The sequence below is a fragment of the Ambystoma mexicanum genome, chromosome 9, assembly GCF_040938575.1.
Source record: "Ambystoma mexicanum isolate Mex_15411 chromosome 9, UKY_AmexF1_1, whole genome shotgun sequence".
In the NCBI taxonomy this organism is placed as follows: domain Eukaryota; kingdom Metazoa; phylum Chordata; class Amphibia; order Caudata; family Ambystomatidae; genus Ambystoma; species Ambystoma mexicanum.
The window spans coordinates 784,976,754-784,989,804 of record NC_090931.1 but is presented as its reverse complement, the minus strand read 5'-3'; the positions used below and the strand labels follow the sequence as shown (position 1 = coordinate 784,989,804).

Here is a 13,051-nt window from a genome sequence, read left to right as displayed (position 1 = left end):
TAATTTTCATGACGAAAAGAGCTGCGTTTTCTTCATTAATTGGTGATAAATCCCCGGGGTTATCAAACAACGGTCCAGATCCCATCACGCAAGGGTGCAGGTCATTAAAGGTTAGGAGCTGTCGGGCAGAGGGCAGCATGTCAGTGCGTTGTCCGGGGGTGGCGGTAGTTTGGGGTCACTTGCAAGGCCGATGGTCTCATTACCTTTGACGAGTCTTCGGAATGCCGTCCACGAGGCCCGGCTACTGGCGGAGGATGGACTCGTTACCTCGTATTCTACACCCCCTGCTAACGTCAGCGACACCCACCCACACTCTGGCCGCGAGCGCTATAAGTGCCGCGCGTGGCGGAGGTGCCCGGTCCAGCCGCGCGCGCGTCCTTGCAGGTGCGGTCCCACTGGTAAGCTACGCTGCGCTGCGCCCGGGGGCTCGCAGGGGCCGTGCTCAATACTGCGGCCGTTGGGAAATGAAAGCGACCGTTGTTTGTTTTGGAGTTTGTCCCCTGGGCGCGCCGTGTGTGTTGTTCCCAGGACAGGTGCTGACTGACCTGCGTGAATGAGTAGAAGAGACTGGCTGTGTGCGTTTCCCCTGTGTAAACGATCTGTATTTAGTTCGCAGCAAGATTGCACCAAGTTCTGCAACTCCTGGCGTCCTGGCATTACCCCAGAGGTGTGATTGAATGGTGACTAATATATGCAATGCATCTAACTATGAGTCTCTTCTACAGCACGGCGACGCACGTTGCATTTTCGAGGATTTTAACTGTAAACCGATTAGTAATAACCGGCGTTGGTGAAATGCAGGGTGCCAGCACTGCCTAATGTTTAACCTTCTCTCCTGCAGGCAGGTGGAATCCCGAGTGACTGCCGAAGGCGATCCTTTCCTGCCATCCCGCCGCTCGCATCCCTCCCCCGCCCTCCTCCACCGTCCCCTCGCGCCTTGCCGCCCCCGAGCATGTGGAAAGCGCTGCTTTTGGCGCTCGGGGTCGCCTTGGCTCTGCTGGGAGGGGTGCATGGCGCCCCCCTGCGGGGAGAGGAGAAATGGAAGCCCCTGGATAACCCCAGGAACAGGGACCTGGTGAGTAGCCTTCCTCGCCTGGCAGTAAGCCGGGCTCGCTCTGGATGGGGGTTATTGGCTGTCTTTGTTCAATGGCACCAGACCTTCACACCGGGATGCCAACATCGATTAAAAACCTACATGAGTTTGAGCTATGGCCATTCTTTTTAGTCAATCGGGTATTTAAAGTCTCAGCTACCTTCGCAAGTGCTATACCAAACTCACTTTTCTGTAACCCTAAACTCCAGAAAGTCGATTCTCATGTCACAGCGTATTCCTTTTTGTTGCAAATGGTGGTGCGGCTTTAACGAGTACTGCAATGACCAAACTCTCTCTTTAAAACGTTGACTGCACTGTTTTAGTAACATACTTGCATGTTAACCCAAATAGCTGAAGATCTCTTATGGAGTACTTTAAACAGCCATTTAAAAAATATGTTTTTGATTTCTGAAACCTGTCGTGCTTGTATAATGGGGAAAGTAAAACTATGTAAGAAAATGCATGCCTTGATGAACTAATTGTGTACGGCATGGCGGAGCGTGGTATCGCTGCCAACCCTTTAACCGTTTCATATTTTTGAACTTTTATATCATGCTAACTGGCCGATCACTTCTCTTTAAAGAAACTCAAGCCCCATCTTTCGTGAATGCACTCTGCAACCGAGACTTCAACACAGAAAGTGCCTCGAACCCTTATAGGGGGGAAATAGGCACGCCAATTGAGGCATTCGTTCATGCCAGATACTGTATTATTGTCAGTGAAATATATAATGATGTTTATGTAGGCTAACAAGAATTTCAATGAAGAATATTACAATTCAAGGTATGTTTCCCGGTACAACTTTAGAAGGGAACAGTTTTAAGAATATTCGTTCTTAGTTTAAGCTATTACGTGGTGCTTACGGTCCATCTATATGCCGAAACTATTGCATCGGAGTAGGGACACACAGGTTGTTGGTGTTTGATTTTTTACCCATCCAGTTTCTACCCATGGCCATGCTAATCCATTTGAACCTTCCACCCACTACCTGTCCCCTCCCCCCTTCCCCCACCTCCTCCTGCCCAAAAACAACCTCCTGGGATTTCTTTGAGCTTGTTATATCAAGCAGTAGTATCAAACGTTGTTCTACCAGTGTTTTTTTTCTAAGCAGTCTGCTGATAGCTAATGGCTAAATTGTAGGTTTGAATGGCTACCAGAATAATAAAAATGTCGTAAACTAGTACTCCTTAATCCTCTGGTTTATATCTCTTCCAATGCACTGAAGGCCGGTTAAAATCAAGCAACGCTTTTGGCATTAGATATGCATTTGCCAGGTATGGACATCATATGCCCAGGTAATCATACCATTTCCAGGTGTTGCGCTCTTATGGCCAGGTCGTGGCTTTACATCAGTACCTAATAAATGCCTATCTCGTACCTGCGCAAACCCAAACTGTTGGCTTTGCCAATGCTTGATTATGTACACCGTCAGCTTGTTTTGTTCTCTAGGCGGGCCCCTATCTGTACACGAAGAGCCACAGGCGCTGCTAGAGGAGGGGGGGCGGGATTAAGGGGGATATAGCCCCGGGTCTTTTGGTTTTAGCCCGGGATAGAAGCTCGGGGGGGTTACAAGCAAAAAGGCTAGCTGGCCCCGATGCCTGACAGTCCCAAAATTAGCATAGCCCCGGATCTTTTCCAGACCTAGCAACACCCCTGCGAAGAGCTAATAGGCAGGACATCCTTCTGACGCCGGGTCTTGTTTCCCCAGACCCCCATATTGACTCCACAAACAATCCAACCTGCCTGTCTTTAGAAAACCCTCCAGCAACATCACCCCCGTCAAATTCAACCCCAGAAACCCCCACCCCAAAGACCTTGATATAGAAATGCACGTACCTGTCTGAAACGTGGTAGGGAGTGGGGGCGTACGACGAACAGCCCCACAGGGGAGCAGCATCTCACTGGACTCAGAGTGTCTGACCCTTGACTCATATTGCTGGTGCATTTCAGCTCAGGGAGCATTGTGTGCGTTTTTAAATTATTTTTATATTATATTATGTGAATATTCTATTATTATCAGTATATGGGTATTTATTGAGCGTGTACCTAGCTTTGAGAAGTAATGGAGCGCTTCACAGTGGTAAACAACAATACAGATACATAACAGAGCGCTTTTTCGAGGTAACAACAGAACAGATATAACACAGGGTGTAGGGTACAGAGGGGCCCAGAGGAGGGCTACAGATCTACTGGGTGGCGACGAGAGTGGCAGACGGCGTCTAGCAAGTCAGGTGGCGCGGGTGCTATGTGATGGCCTAGTTGTTGAGGAGCAGAGACTCCTTGAAGAGTTGGGTCTTGAGTTCTTTTCTGAACTGTAGGAGCATGGGGGCAAGTCTGATGCTGACAGGAAGGAGGGGCTTGGGGCATAGGCAGAAAAGGCTTGTTTTCTGATCCTTTCTGTTTTGCAGCGGCAGATTTCAAGTCTGCATGCACATTTCATTTTTTTAAAATTTGATTTTATTGGACATTTGCATGGTACCTACGCACACGTGTTTTCCGGTGCTACAAGACAAAATGGGGGCAGGTGTGGGGGGGGGGCATAAGAGAAGAACACACAACGGTTATATTGGCCATGTGACAATCCTACCATGCAAGTGCATGACAAGGTGGTAAGTGCAGGGGGCAAGGGAGATAGAGGCAGGGGTGGGGTGCCCAAGGGATAGGGTGGGCAAGTGCTGGGAGGGCAAAGGCAGCAAGTGCCAGAGAAAAGAGGGGTAGGGAGGATGAGTGCAGTGGACAGGGAGAACCAGGTTGATCTAGTCCGGAAAAGAGAGCCCAAAAGCAAGTGCTGGCCAGGGTTGCTGGGGGGACTAGTGGGGGGTTGTCTGGCTCCTGTATGACTCTGAAGGGATCATGCCCCAGTCGCAGAGGGAGAGGTAACACGGGAGGGGGAGACGGAAGGAAGAGAGAAGAGGAAAGTCTTGAGCAGTTTCCGGAACTTAAGAAGATCCAGCTCAAGTCTGAGGGAGGCAAGAAGGCCGTTCCAGAGGGAGGAACCGGCAGAGGAAAGGGATCTACCTCCTACCCTCTGCTTGGAGAAACGTTTGACCTGCAGATAGTTGGAGCCAGATGACCGAAGGACTCTGGCTGGGAGGTATTTAGGGAGGGAAAGCTGGATGTAGAGAGGCCCCAGACCCCAGACAGCCTTGCGGATGATACAAAGGGTCTTGAATTTGTGGTCACCAGGAGCCATTGAAGAGATTTTAAGGCTAGAGAGATGTGGTCCCTGGGCTTGAGACCAAGGATACGTCTCGTAGTTCGGTTCTAGATTTGTTGAAGGGGGCTAAGGGAGGAAAGAGAAAGATTGAGAAAGAGGCTGTTGCAGTAGTCAAGCCTAGCAAGAGCCAGGGCTCTGGAGACATTGAGCTTCTCGGGGAAGGTGACGAAAGGTAGGGTGCCCACGAAGAGGTGCAGCTGAAAGTTGGACTTCTTGGAAAGTTACGTGATGTGTGGAGAGAGAGTGAGAGGAGTCAAAAATGATCCCAAGGTTGTTGCCTCACAAGTGGGTGAGTGTAATGAACCCAAGGAGTCTGGCCAGAGAGTGGTGGGGAAACAGGGAGCAGTAATCCCAATGAGAAGGATCTCCATTTTACGGGCATTCAGGCAGATATTATTGGCAGAGCACCATGCCTGAATAGTAGTCAGGCAATCCGGTATGATGGAGGAGGAGGAGGAGGTAGATGATGGAAGCTTGAAAGAGAGCTGTGTGTCGTCTGCATAACACTGGAAATAAGGGGAGAAGATGGAGATCAGAGGGGCCGGGTATATGTTGAAAAGCCATGGCGATGTGACAGACTCCTGAGGTATGTCACAGGTAGAGAGGGAGGTGAAGGAGAGAAGAGGTCCCATTTGCACTTGAGTTGGTCTGTTTGAAAGGAAGGAGGTAAGTCATGCCATTGCCCTGTCCGTGATGGCTAGGGTATCATGGAGACGGTTTATAAAGATGGAGTGGCTGACTGTGACAAAGGCAGAAGAAAGAATGAGGAGGATCAGAACAGAAGCAGTGTTTGAGTCCATATTAGAGAGTAGGTCTTCACAGGTGTTCAGGAGAGCAGTTTCTGTGCCTCTGGAAGCCCTGAAACTGGACGGTCATGTAGGCAGTCAGCCACTTCGGCGTCGAGGGCCAGTTTGGGGATGACCAGCTTCTCTACGAGTCTGCCCAAAAAAGTTAGGTGGACCAGGGTTCTGCAAGAAGCTAGAGGTGGATATGTCCTACGGTTTTGTGACAATTGGGTTGTTATTCCAAAGCAGATTTTCGAGAATTGTAAGTTAGTACCTAGTGTAATGCTGAATGCATGAGGATCTCTACAGTGTGATTTGGCAGTTTTGGCTTTGTTGCCTGGGCTTCTCTACACGTTGCACCACAGGTTAAACTCCAGAATGTTAATTCTGTGACTGCTAAGCCTGAGCTAAGAGTGGGGTAGCCAAGAATAGACCGTGTATAACGGTGAATGCTGCTGGTAGCGGAAGGCAATGGATTTGACTGCTCAAACTGGTACAGTAAAATTGAAAAAGCCTGGCATCTTGATGTCAAAAAGATCAATATTAAAATTTGTCATGCTATTGTAGTTCACCAATCAGACAGGGTGGTGTTCTACTTGGAAGTAGGCTCTCAAAGTATAGTGATACGTAGCCAACTATAGTGTGAAAATATAACCTGAGCTCTCTATGAAGGCTGAGTTCATTAGGCTCTGAGAAATGTCGCAGTGGCTGCGCGACAAACGGAGGGCCAAACATTGAACACTTTTAAAACCCTGGAGTCCATTGGTAAGCCCCTTTGCAGGACGGTGCACCATTTTAGCAGGGCAGTGCTGATGGGCTCTATTGTGTGATGCCACCAAAACCAGACACTTGCATGCACCAAAGTGTATCTCCCACTGCTAAGATCATTTTTAGAATCCTGCATCTACAAAAGCAAACTATTGGCAGAACCAACTATTGACAGAACTAACAGTTTTGGCTTTTGCATTGTGAAAAAGCTTTGCTGTGTTCCCATGGGCACACTAGTCAGGTGTGGTATACATGGGTTAATTTGCAGGTAAAGGGAGGGTGCAGGGGCAATGAATAGGTACATGAATGAGACTGCAAAGATGGATGGATGCATTATAGCTGGAGCGGATGATGACTGAGGGTGAGCATGAATGAGAGTGAGGATGGATGAATTAACAAATGAATGAGCATTTGGAGGCAGGAAGAATACGTAAGAGCATAAGGATGGGCAGTTCAGTGAATGAGTGTTAGAAGGAATGAGGCAGAGTATGGGAAGAGGTCCTCGGACAATTTTGGGTGGAGTACAGGAAATATGGTGGCAGAGATACAGTAAAGACTGGGTGGGGGCTGGGAACACAGGCCAACAGAGACCAGGGAAACGGAGCAGGTGAAGGCAAGGGGAACATGCCAGGTGAGTGCAGGAAGTACAGTCCAGTGTATGGACATTGCATGTGGACCCTCAAGGTATGTCAGGTACATGTAGGATGAGATAGCCACGTCGAAGATTTAGCATGGCATGAGAGCACATCACATGCAGGAAGCTGCCATAGTGGGGTACAAAGAGGGTGAGGTTCTTAAGGGTGGCGGGATGTGGGGCACAGGTCAGCTGATAGCTGAGGGGCACAGTACGGGGTATGTATTCCATGTAACAATGTACACACAGCACAGCTTCCCTCAGTCTTCGGAGTGATTTGACAGCAGATCCAAGGATACAAATTCAGCCTGTGGAAAGGCTCATTTTAATTCAAGGATTGCAGACGCTCAAAATAATGCCGTCTGGTGAAGCTTGTGAACTGAACATAGGAATCGCTCAAATGTTTCAACAATTACAGCCACTTCTTGCCTGTCACTGTGTCAACATGCTTATCAAGGTGGTGCAGTGTACATGCTTTCAGAGTAATCAAGTTCAAGGGGAGGCCACTACCACTTCATCTTTGAGGATAGACATGCATACTAGGGAATTGGTTGTTCATTGATTCCAAAATCAACATCATCAGTGGAACTTTGCAGCTTGCAACCTGGTAACGCCTCTACTGGTCTTGCAATGGCAAAGTGTTCTTATTAGTTAAAATGAGCCAAAATAAAAATTTTTAAAATTCAGCCCTATATGTATTGTTGAATTGTTGGCTTATATAGAGATGTGTTGCTGTGTTGAGTTTGCCCATCTATTTCACTGCACCATGTAACCACCTTCATGAGGGTTTCAAAGAGTGGTTATCTTTATATCATAAGGGGTCGTCCGTATAGGTGCCAATATGATAAAGGTTGCTAATATAAATAAAAGTCCAGTGTTGGCAAGAACGTGGTTCTCACTTTCGCAGGCCAGTTTGACTTTTATTACTGACACTTTCCTTAGTGTTGCTTTTAAGAAGAAAAACAAATATTTTGCCAAATATGAAAGACAGGCCTCATTAAGAGTTGGAGAGTAATTTGGAGGTAAATCTGACGAGTTATCACCAAACTCGTTTTCAGTTGATGCTTATTGGTACTGTGTGTTTAGCATGGATTACAGGTGGTGCAAGGGCGGTGTAAATCCCAATTTTTGGAGTCCATAGGACTAGATGGGGATTTTGGAGGAATTGCCATGAGCGGTAATTCCACCACAGCAATTTCATTTTTTATACCTTAAAAGACCTTTATTATGAGCAGCTTGGTTGTAATTGGGTGGTAAATCTGCCAAATTAACCACCAGAATCGGTTACCATTACCACCACATGGTCCTGTGGATTTACCACAGGATTGACAGGTGGCATCAAAACGGTGTAAAGCCCCCTTTTTGGAGCCAATAGGAGTCCATGGGGATTTTGGAGGAATTACTGCAAGAGGTAGTTCTGCCATGGTAATTCCATAGATTGTTGGCCTTTAAATGGATTTACCTCCAGCATGATGCTGCTGAAGGGAAATCCTCCACTTCCAAGTCTAACTTGGAATTCAGCTGTGCAGTAAAAACAGCAGTAATTCCGTTACCACCAAACAAAGTGGTGGCAACGGAATTACTGTGACTTACTTACTGCACCACCAAACTTGTAATGAGGCCCAAAGTACAGCACTTACCTACAGCATGATGCAGGCTATGTTCATGCTCCGACATATTAAGCATAAAACATATCGCCTCTGACAGAGGCATCATGCTGGAGGCATACCAGACACTGGAAGGTCAAATGTGGAATTGGGCGGTGCTGTAAAAATGGTAGTAAGTTCTTCACAAGCCACAGTGACGCGAAACTCGCCTACACATCATCGGCTAACGTTCTTAACGGAAAACAAGCAGAACTACAGGGACACTGAGTTCCATGCTGTGTTAATGCGGCTTACATTTTTCACCCAGCATGTAATTCCCCAAAAAGCCTTTGAATGCCACACTCGGGATTCTGCTTCAAGGTTATTAATCCCCCTGCACTCAAATATTTATCCCTTCAACTGCCCTGATATACAAACAGCGACCATTACCCTACAGAGGTTGTCCTGTTATAAGATTAAACTCATTAACTACATTCAGCGAAGCCCCATGTGTAACTCACCCCCCAAGGATTGATTGACTCCCTTCACAATATATAGTACAATAGTCCATCCCTCCACAATCAGCACTGCATCTCTCCGACCTGATTAAGTGTGGAGGGTGGGCTCTGTTACTTCCAGTAAGCCGGAACTCAACTAGCATGTGTGGCCATATCCACCCGAACTATGTTTTTTTTTAACTCCTCTATTCATTGATTTCCTACCAATTTATTTCTCCTCCTTAACTATACCAATCGCAGAGTGTAACAGAATTTTGTAAATGTTAATGTGTTTGAGAATTTCTCTCTATGTACTTATCAAACATGTCATACATGTTGGTTCGTTATGTTGTAACCACTGTGGAATGTTCACCCTTTTTGTTCAGGTACCATTAAATCTGCCTGCTCTTTATGATTTAACCCCTTCTTTGGGACACTCTCCTCTTTGATCAGGATATTAAAACATGTTTGTACATTATGCTAGATCAAGTTTATTTCAAGTTGTGCTGTTCTTAAATTTATTTTCAAAAATGTTTCTCTACATAAGAGAACCCCTTTGCAATGCATAGTAATTTTTATAATGCCAAAAAAGGGGCAGAAATGGAATTACTGCCACTTTTTTCTTTACTGCAATGCCAAACTCGTAGCAGCGAGGCGACTCTTTAAGAGACCAGACATGTAGTGTAGAGAGAGACAAGAAATGTGAAGAGGACCAAAGAGTTTCCTCCTTTACATGCATTTTGGTGTTGTGTCCAATCATTGGCAGTAACCACACATACATACATTGCAGTACAACAGTTAGCAATCCAGCAGCTGCAGAGATGCCACTGGAAGCCAAAACTACAAAGGAACACAAATGTGTCTGATGCTCTGAGGACTGATGTGGGTGGCACGAGCCCCCACTGACCAACATGCTCTTGGGCTGGAATATATATCAATGATATGTTATGTTATGTTATTTGGCATTTATATAGTGCCTTATGTATCATTGGTATGTTCTCAAAGCGCTGGTAGGTTGAACGCCCTCAGGAACCGTAGTTCGAGTCAGTAGAGAGAGAGAGAGTCATAAGGTGCGTGGGTGCACCGGATCTGTGTGCAGCCGGTAGGTGTGGTGGTGGGGCGGTCAGTTGTATGTGTTCAATTCTGGAGGGTGGACACCCAGACTGATTTCTGGCTGCGTTAGGCCTGAGGAGACGATAAAGCTAGCGGTGTGTGCTCAGCTAGCTGTGTTTAATTAGGATGATGAGGAGTATGTGGCGGCTGTTAGTATGAGAACAGCTATACCGAATGTGTCATAGTATCGCTGTGTTCTAGTTGAGTGTTGGTGTATAGAAGAGAGTAAGCGTGGTAGTGTGATATGGTGGTTATCAGTAAAGCGCTAGAGATCGAGTACTCCATCTGTACCATCTATTCTATCTGATTTATTTACTCTGTCTGTTCATTCCACTTCGTCTGTTCATCCATTCCGTCTGTTACATCCATTTACTCTAATGGTCCTTTTATCCATTCCATCCACTCGACCCTTCGTCCACATGATCTACTCCATCCATTCTATAGACTCATTTCATTCTTCCCATCCGTTTAATGTGTTCTATCGTTCCATCCTTTTTATTCATTCGATCCGCTCCATGTGTTCCACTCACTCCACTTGTTCCATCTACTCAGTCCGTTCCATCTGCTCTATCCGTACCATCTGCTCCATCTGTTCCATCCGCTCCATCTGTTCCGTCCGCTCCATCTGTTCCATCCAGTCTATCTGTACTCTCCACTCCATCTGTACTCTCCACTCCATCTGTACTCTCCACTCCATCGGTTCCTATCCACTCCATCTGTTCCATCCACTCTACCTGTTCCATCCACTCTACCTGTTCCATCCACTCTATCTGTACTCTCCACTCCATCTGTTCCATCTGCTCCATCTGTTCCATTCACTCCATCTGTTCCAACCACTCCATTTGTACGCTCCACTCCATCTGTTCCTATCCACTACATCTGTTCCATCCACTCCATCTGTTCCATTCGCTACATCTGTTCCATCCGCTACATCTGTTCCATCCGCTACATCTGTTCCGTCTGCTACATCTGTTCCATCCACTCTACCTGTTCCATCCACTCTATCTGTACTCTCCACTCCATCTGTTCCATCCGCTCCATCTGTTCCGTCCCCTCCATCTGTTCCGTCCCCTCCATCTGTTCCGTCCCCTCCATCTGTTCCATCCACTCCATCTGTTAATATCCACTCCATATTGTACATGCGGGTGTCCTTAAAATGCTGTCATATCATTTTATTCTTATGAGTCTTGAAATTACTTGAAAAGAAAATTAAATAAATACCATTTTCTCAGTTTTTGTATTTATGTGTATTTGAACCCAGTTTGCACATCACGCTTGTGTACCCAATAGTTAGCATACCATTGCCAGGTTCCAGTATACACATCATTACCAGTTTAAACGATGTACAGTCAGCAATTACAGCATGGCCACTTAGCAGATAACTGCCAGACTTCATTATGCCCACTTAGCAGATCCTTGTCATATCCCATTGAGTTGGCATATCAAAACTCATTTCCACTGTGCCCAGCTAGCTCATCACTGGCAATTGTTGATATGCCCCTTGAGCATATCATTGATAATGTTCATTTTCCCCTGACACCCATCATTGCCTGGTTTTCAGTGCCCTCTCCCATCAGTCATTGCCTTCTGCTGCTAATGCGGGAACGGGAGAAGCCAGTTGGCCGCCGTGTGGTCTGAGGCTTGCTCAGGAAGCGAGGCTGTAGACTATGGTGGACACCACAGTGAATACTTTTTGACTGGGAGTGGCTCCTATTTGCTTGCAGGTTGGGCGAGGTGGGATCAGTGGTCGAAGTGAGCTGGAACATTCGGGTGCCGAGTTCCACTACTTTTATTTTTTTTACTGTTAACAGTTCCACTAATGTATGCAACAACCATTTTCACCTTTCCTGAACTGTTCTTTGTGAGGTTAAAGCACATTTCTCCACTTTACCACCCAATAGCAGTTACAGCTAACTTGAAATCTGCTTCTACTCCATTGACTATCAAGCAGGATGGCTGCAACCCTTGAAAAATGTGTCGTACGTTGCTCCCCACCCGGGTCACAGTTCCACTACGTTTTTTGGTACACGTGTACCACTGGGTGGGATGCTCCTTCCACAATGAGCCCACCCCAGCCAGCTTCCAAGCCAATCGCAGGAAGGTCTGAGGGAGATCACTGACAGCAGTTCCCTCTGGGTGCTTCCTTTTATTTTGGCATACATAGTGTACTGCTCCTAATGCTGGTTTAATGTCCCAGTATTGGCGCCGTGTCCAGATTTGCGCTGGTCCTACTGCCAGCCAGTGCATTGAGCTCAGAGCTACAAGATACCCCAACCAGAATAAAATGCATTGTAGAAATTCAATCATACATTCATTCGATTACCAAACTTGTCAGGTCTTTGCACTGGTGCAGTCAGGATTTGCATGGGTGGAAGCACCATTAAAATATCCACATGGGCACTAATGTTGGAGCTAGCGCTATCTCTAGTGAATTCAGGTCATTGTGCTGACTGTACATTTCCTGACTTTATACCCGTTCTGAGAAGGGAATAAATTGCACCTGTATTGCCAGAGCAAAAACCTGACAAGTTTGGTAATTGAATGATTGCATTTCTACAGTGACCAAATATGGCTGGTCTTAGGGTTGAGTCAATGGCCACGAGTGCACGCACAGGCCTTAGAACTGGAGCTAGCGCTCTTACACGCGTCGCCATTGTTCCAGATATAAGACTCACAGCAATCATGTCATTGGGCAGGTGCTAAAACCAGCGCAGGAGTGATTGTTGTGCTGGAGGTACAGCTAGGAATGGGTGCCACTGCTCGCCACAAAAGCAGTTTGCATGCGCAACATTCTGATTTCAGCACATGCCAAGCAAGCAAGCCCAGGATTCTGGCAGCACAAGCACTTCTCCCTGTGTGATAGAGATTGTGCAGTGCTTTAAATGGAAAAAGAGCAGGTACTCACCAAGCTACAAAGCCAGACATTCCGGCGCCGTTTCGGCGCTGCACCTTTTAGGCACATCCTGTTTGCAGGCAATGCCCAGTGAGATGACATTATGTGCCAAGGAGCACACACTTTGGTAAAGGAGTGTATCTGAGACCCCTTCACACAAACTTCCAGTTTGTTGTTATCCATTGTGTTAAAGTTTGAATATCTATAATAAATGAGACTTTCCTTTTTGATTATTAAACTAAGAAAGGATGCCTCGCCTGTTATAACAATGCATAAGTAAAAAGCAAAAGCGACGCAATCCATGAAATGGTCAACAAAGAAAGGATGCCCCAGCCATTATAACGCTGTTTAAGTAAACAGTAAAACCCACGTAATCCCTGAAATGTCACCAAACAAAGAAAGGAGGCTTCACTCATTACGCTCGAAATGGTCACCAAATAGAGGACGCCTCACCCATTATAACGC

General features: G+C 46.5%; 1 protein-coding gene across 1 annotated transcript in view; it reads left to right on the top strand.

Moving 5' to 3' along the window:
* The first annotated feature begins 270 nt into the window (after nt 1-270).
* C9H2orf66 (chromosome 9 C2orf66 homolog) overlaps nt 271-13,051 on the top strand; it is a 298,410-nt gene continuing 285,629 nt past the window's right edge. The window contains exons 1-2 of the mRNA XM_069615723.1: nt 271-398; nt 842-1,075. Of these exons, the coding sequence (XP_069471824.1) occupies nt 953-1,075 (123 nt within the window). The 5' untranslated portion in view covers nt 271-398; nt 842-952. The remainder of the gene's footprint in view (nt 399-841; nt 1,076-13,051) is intronic.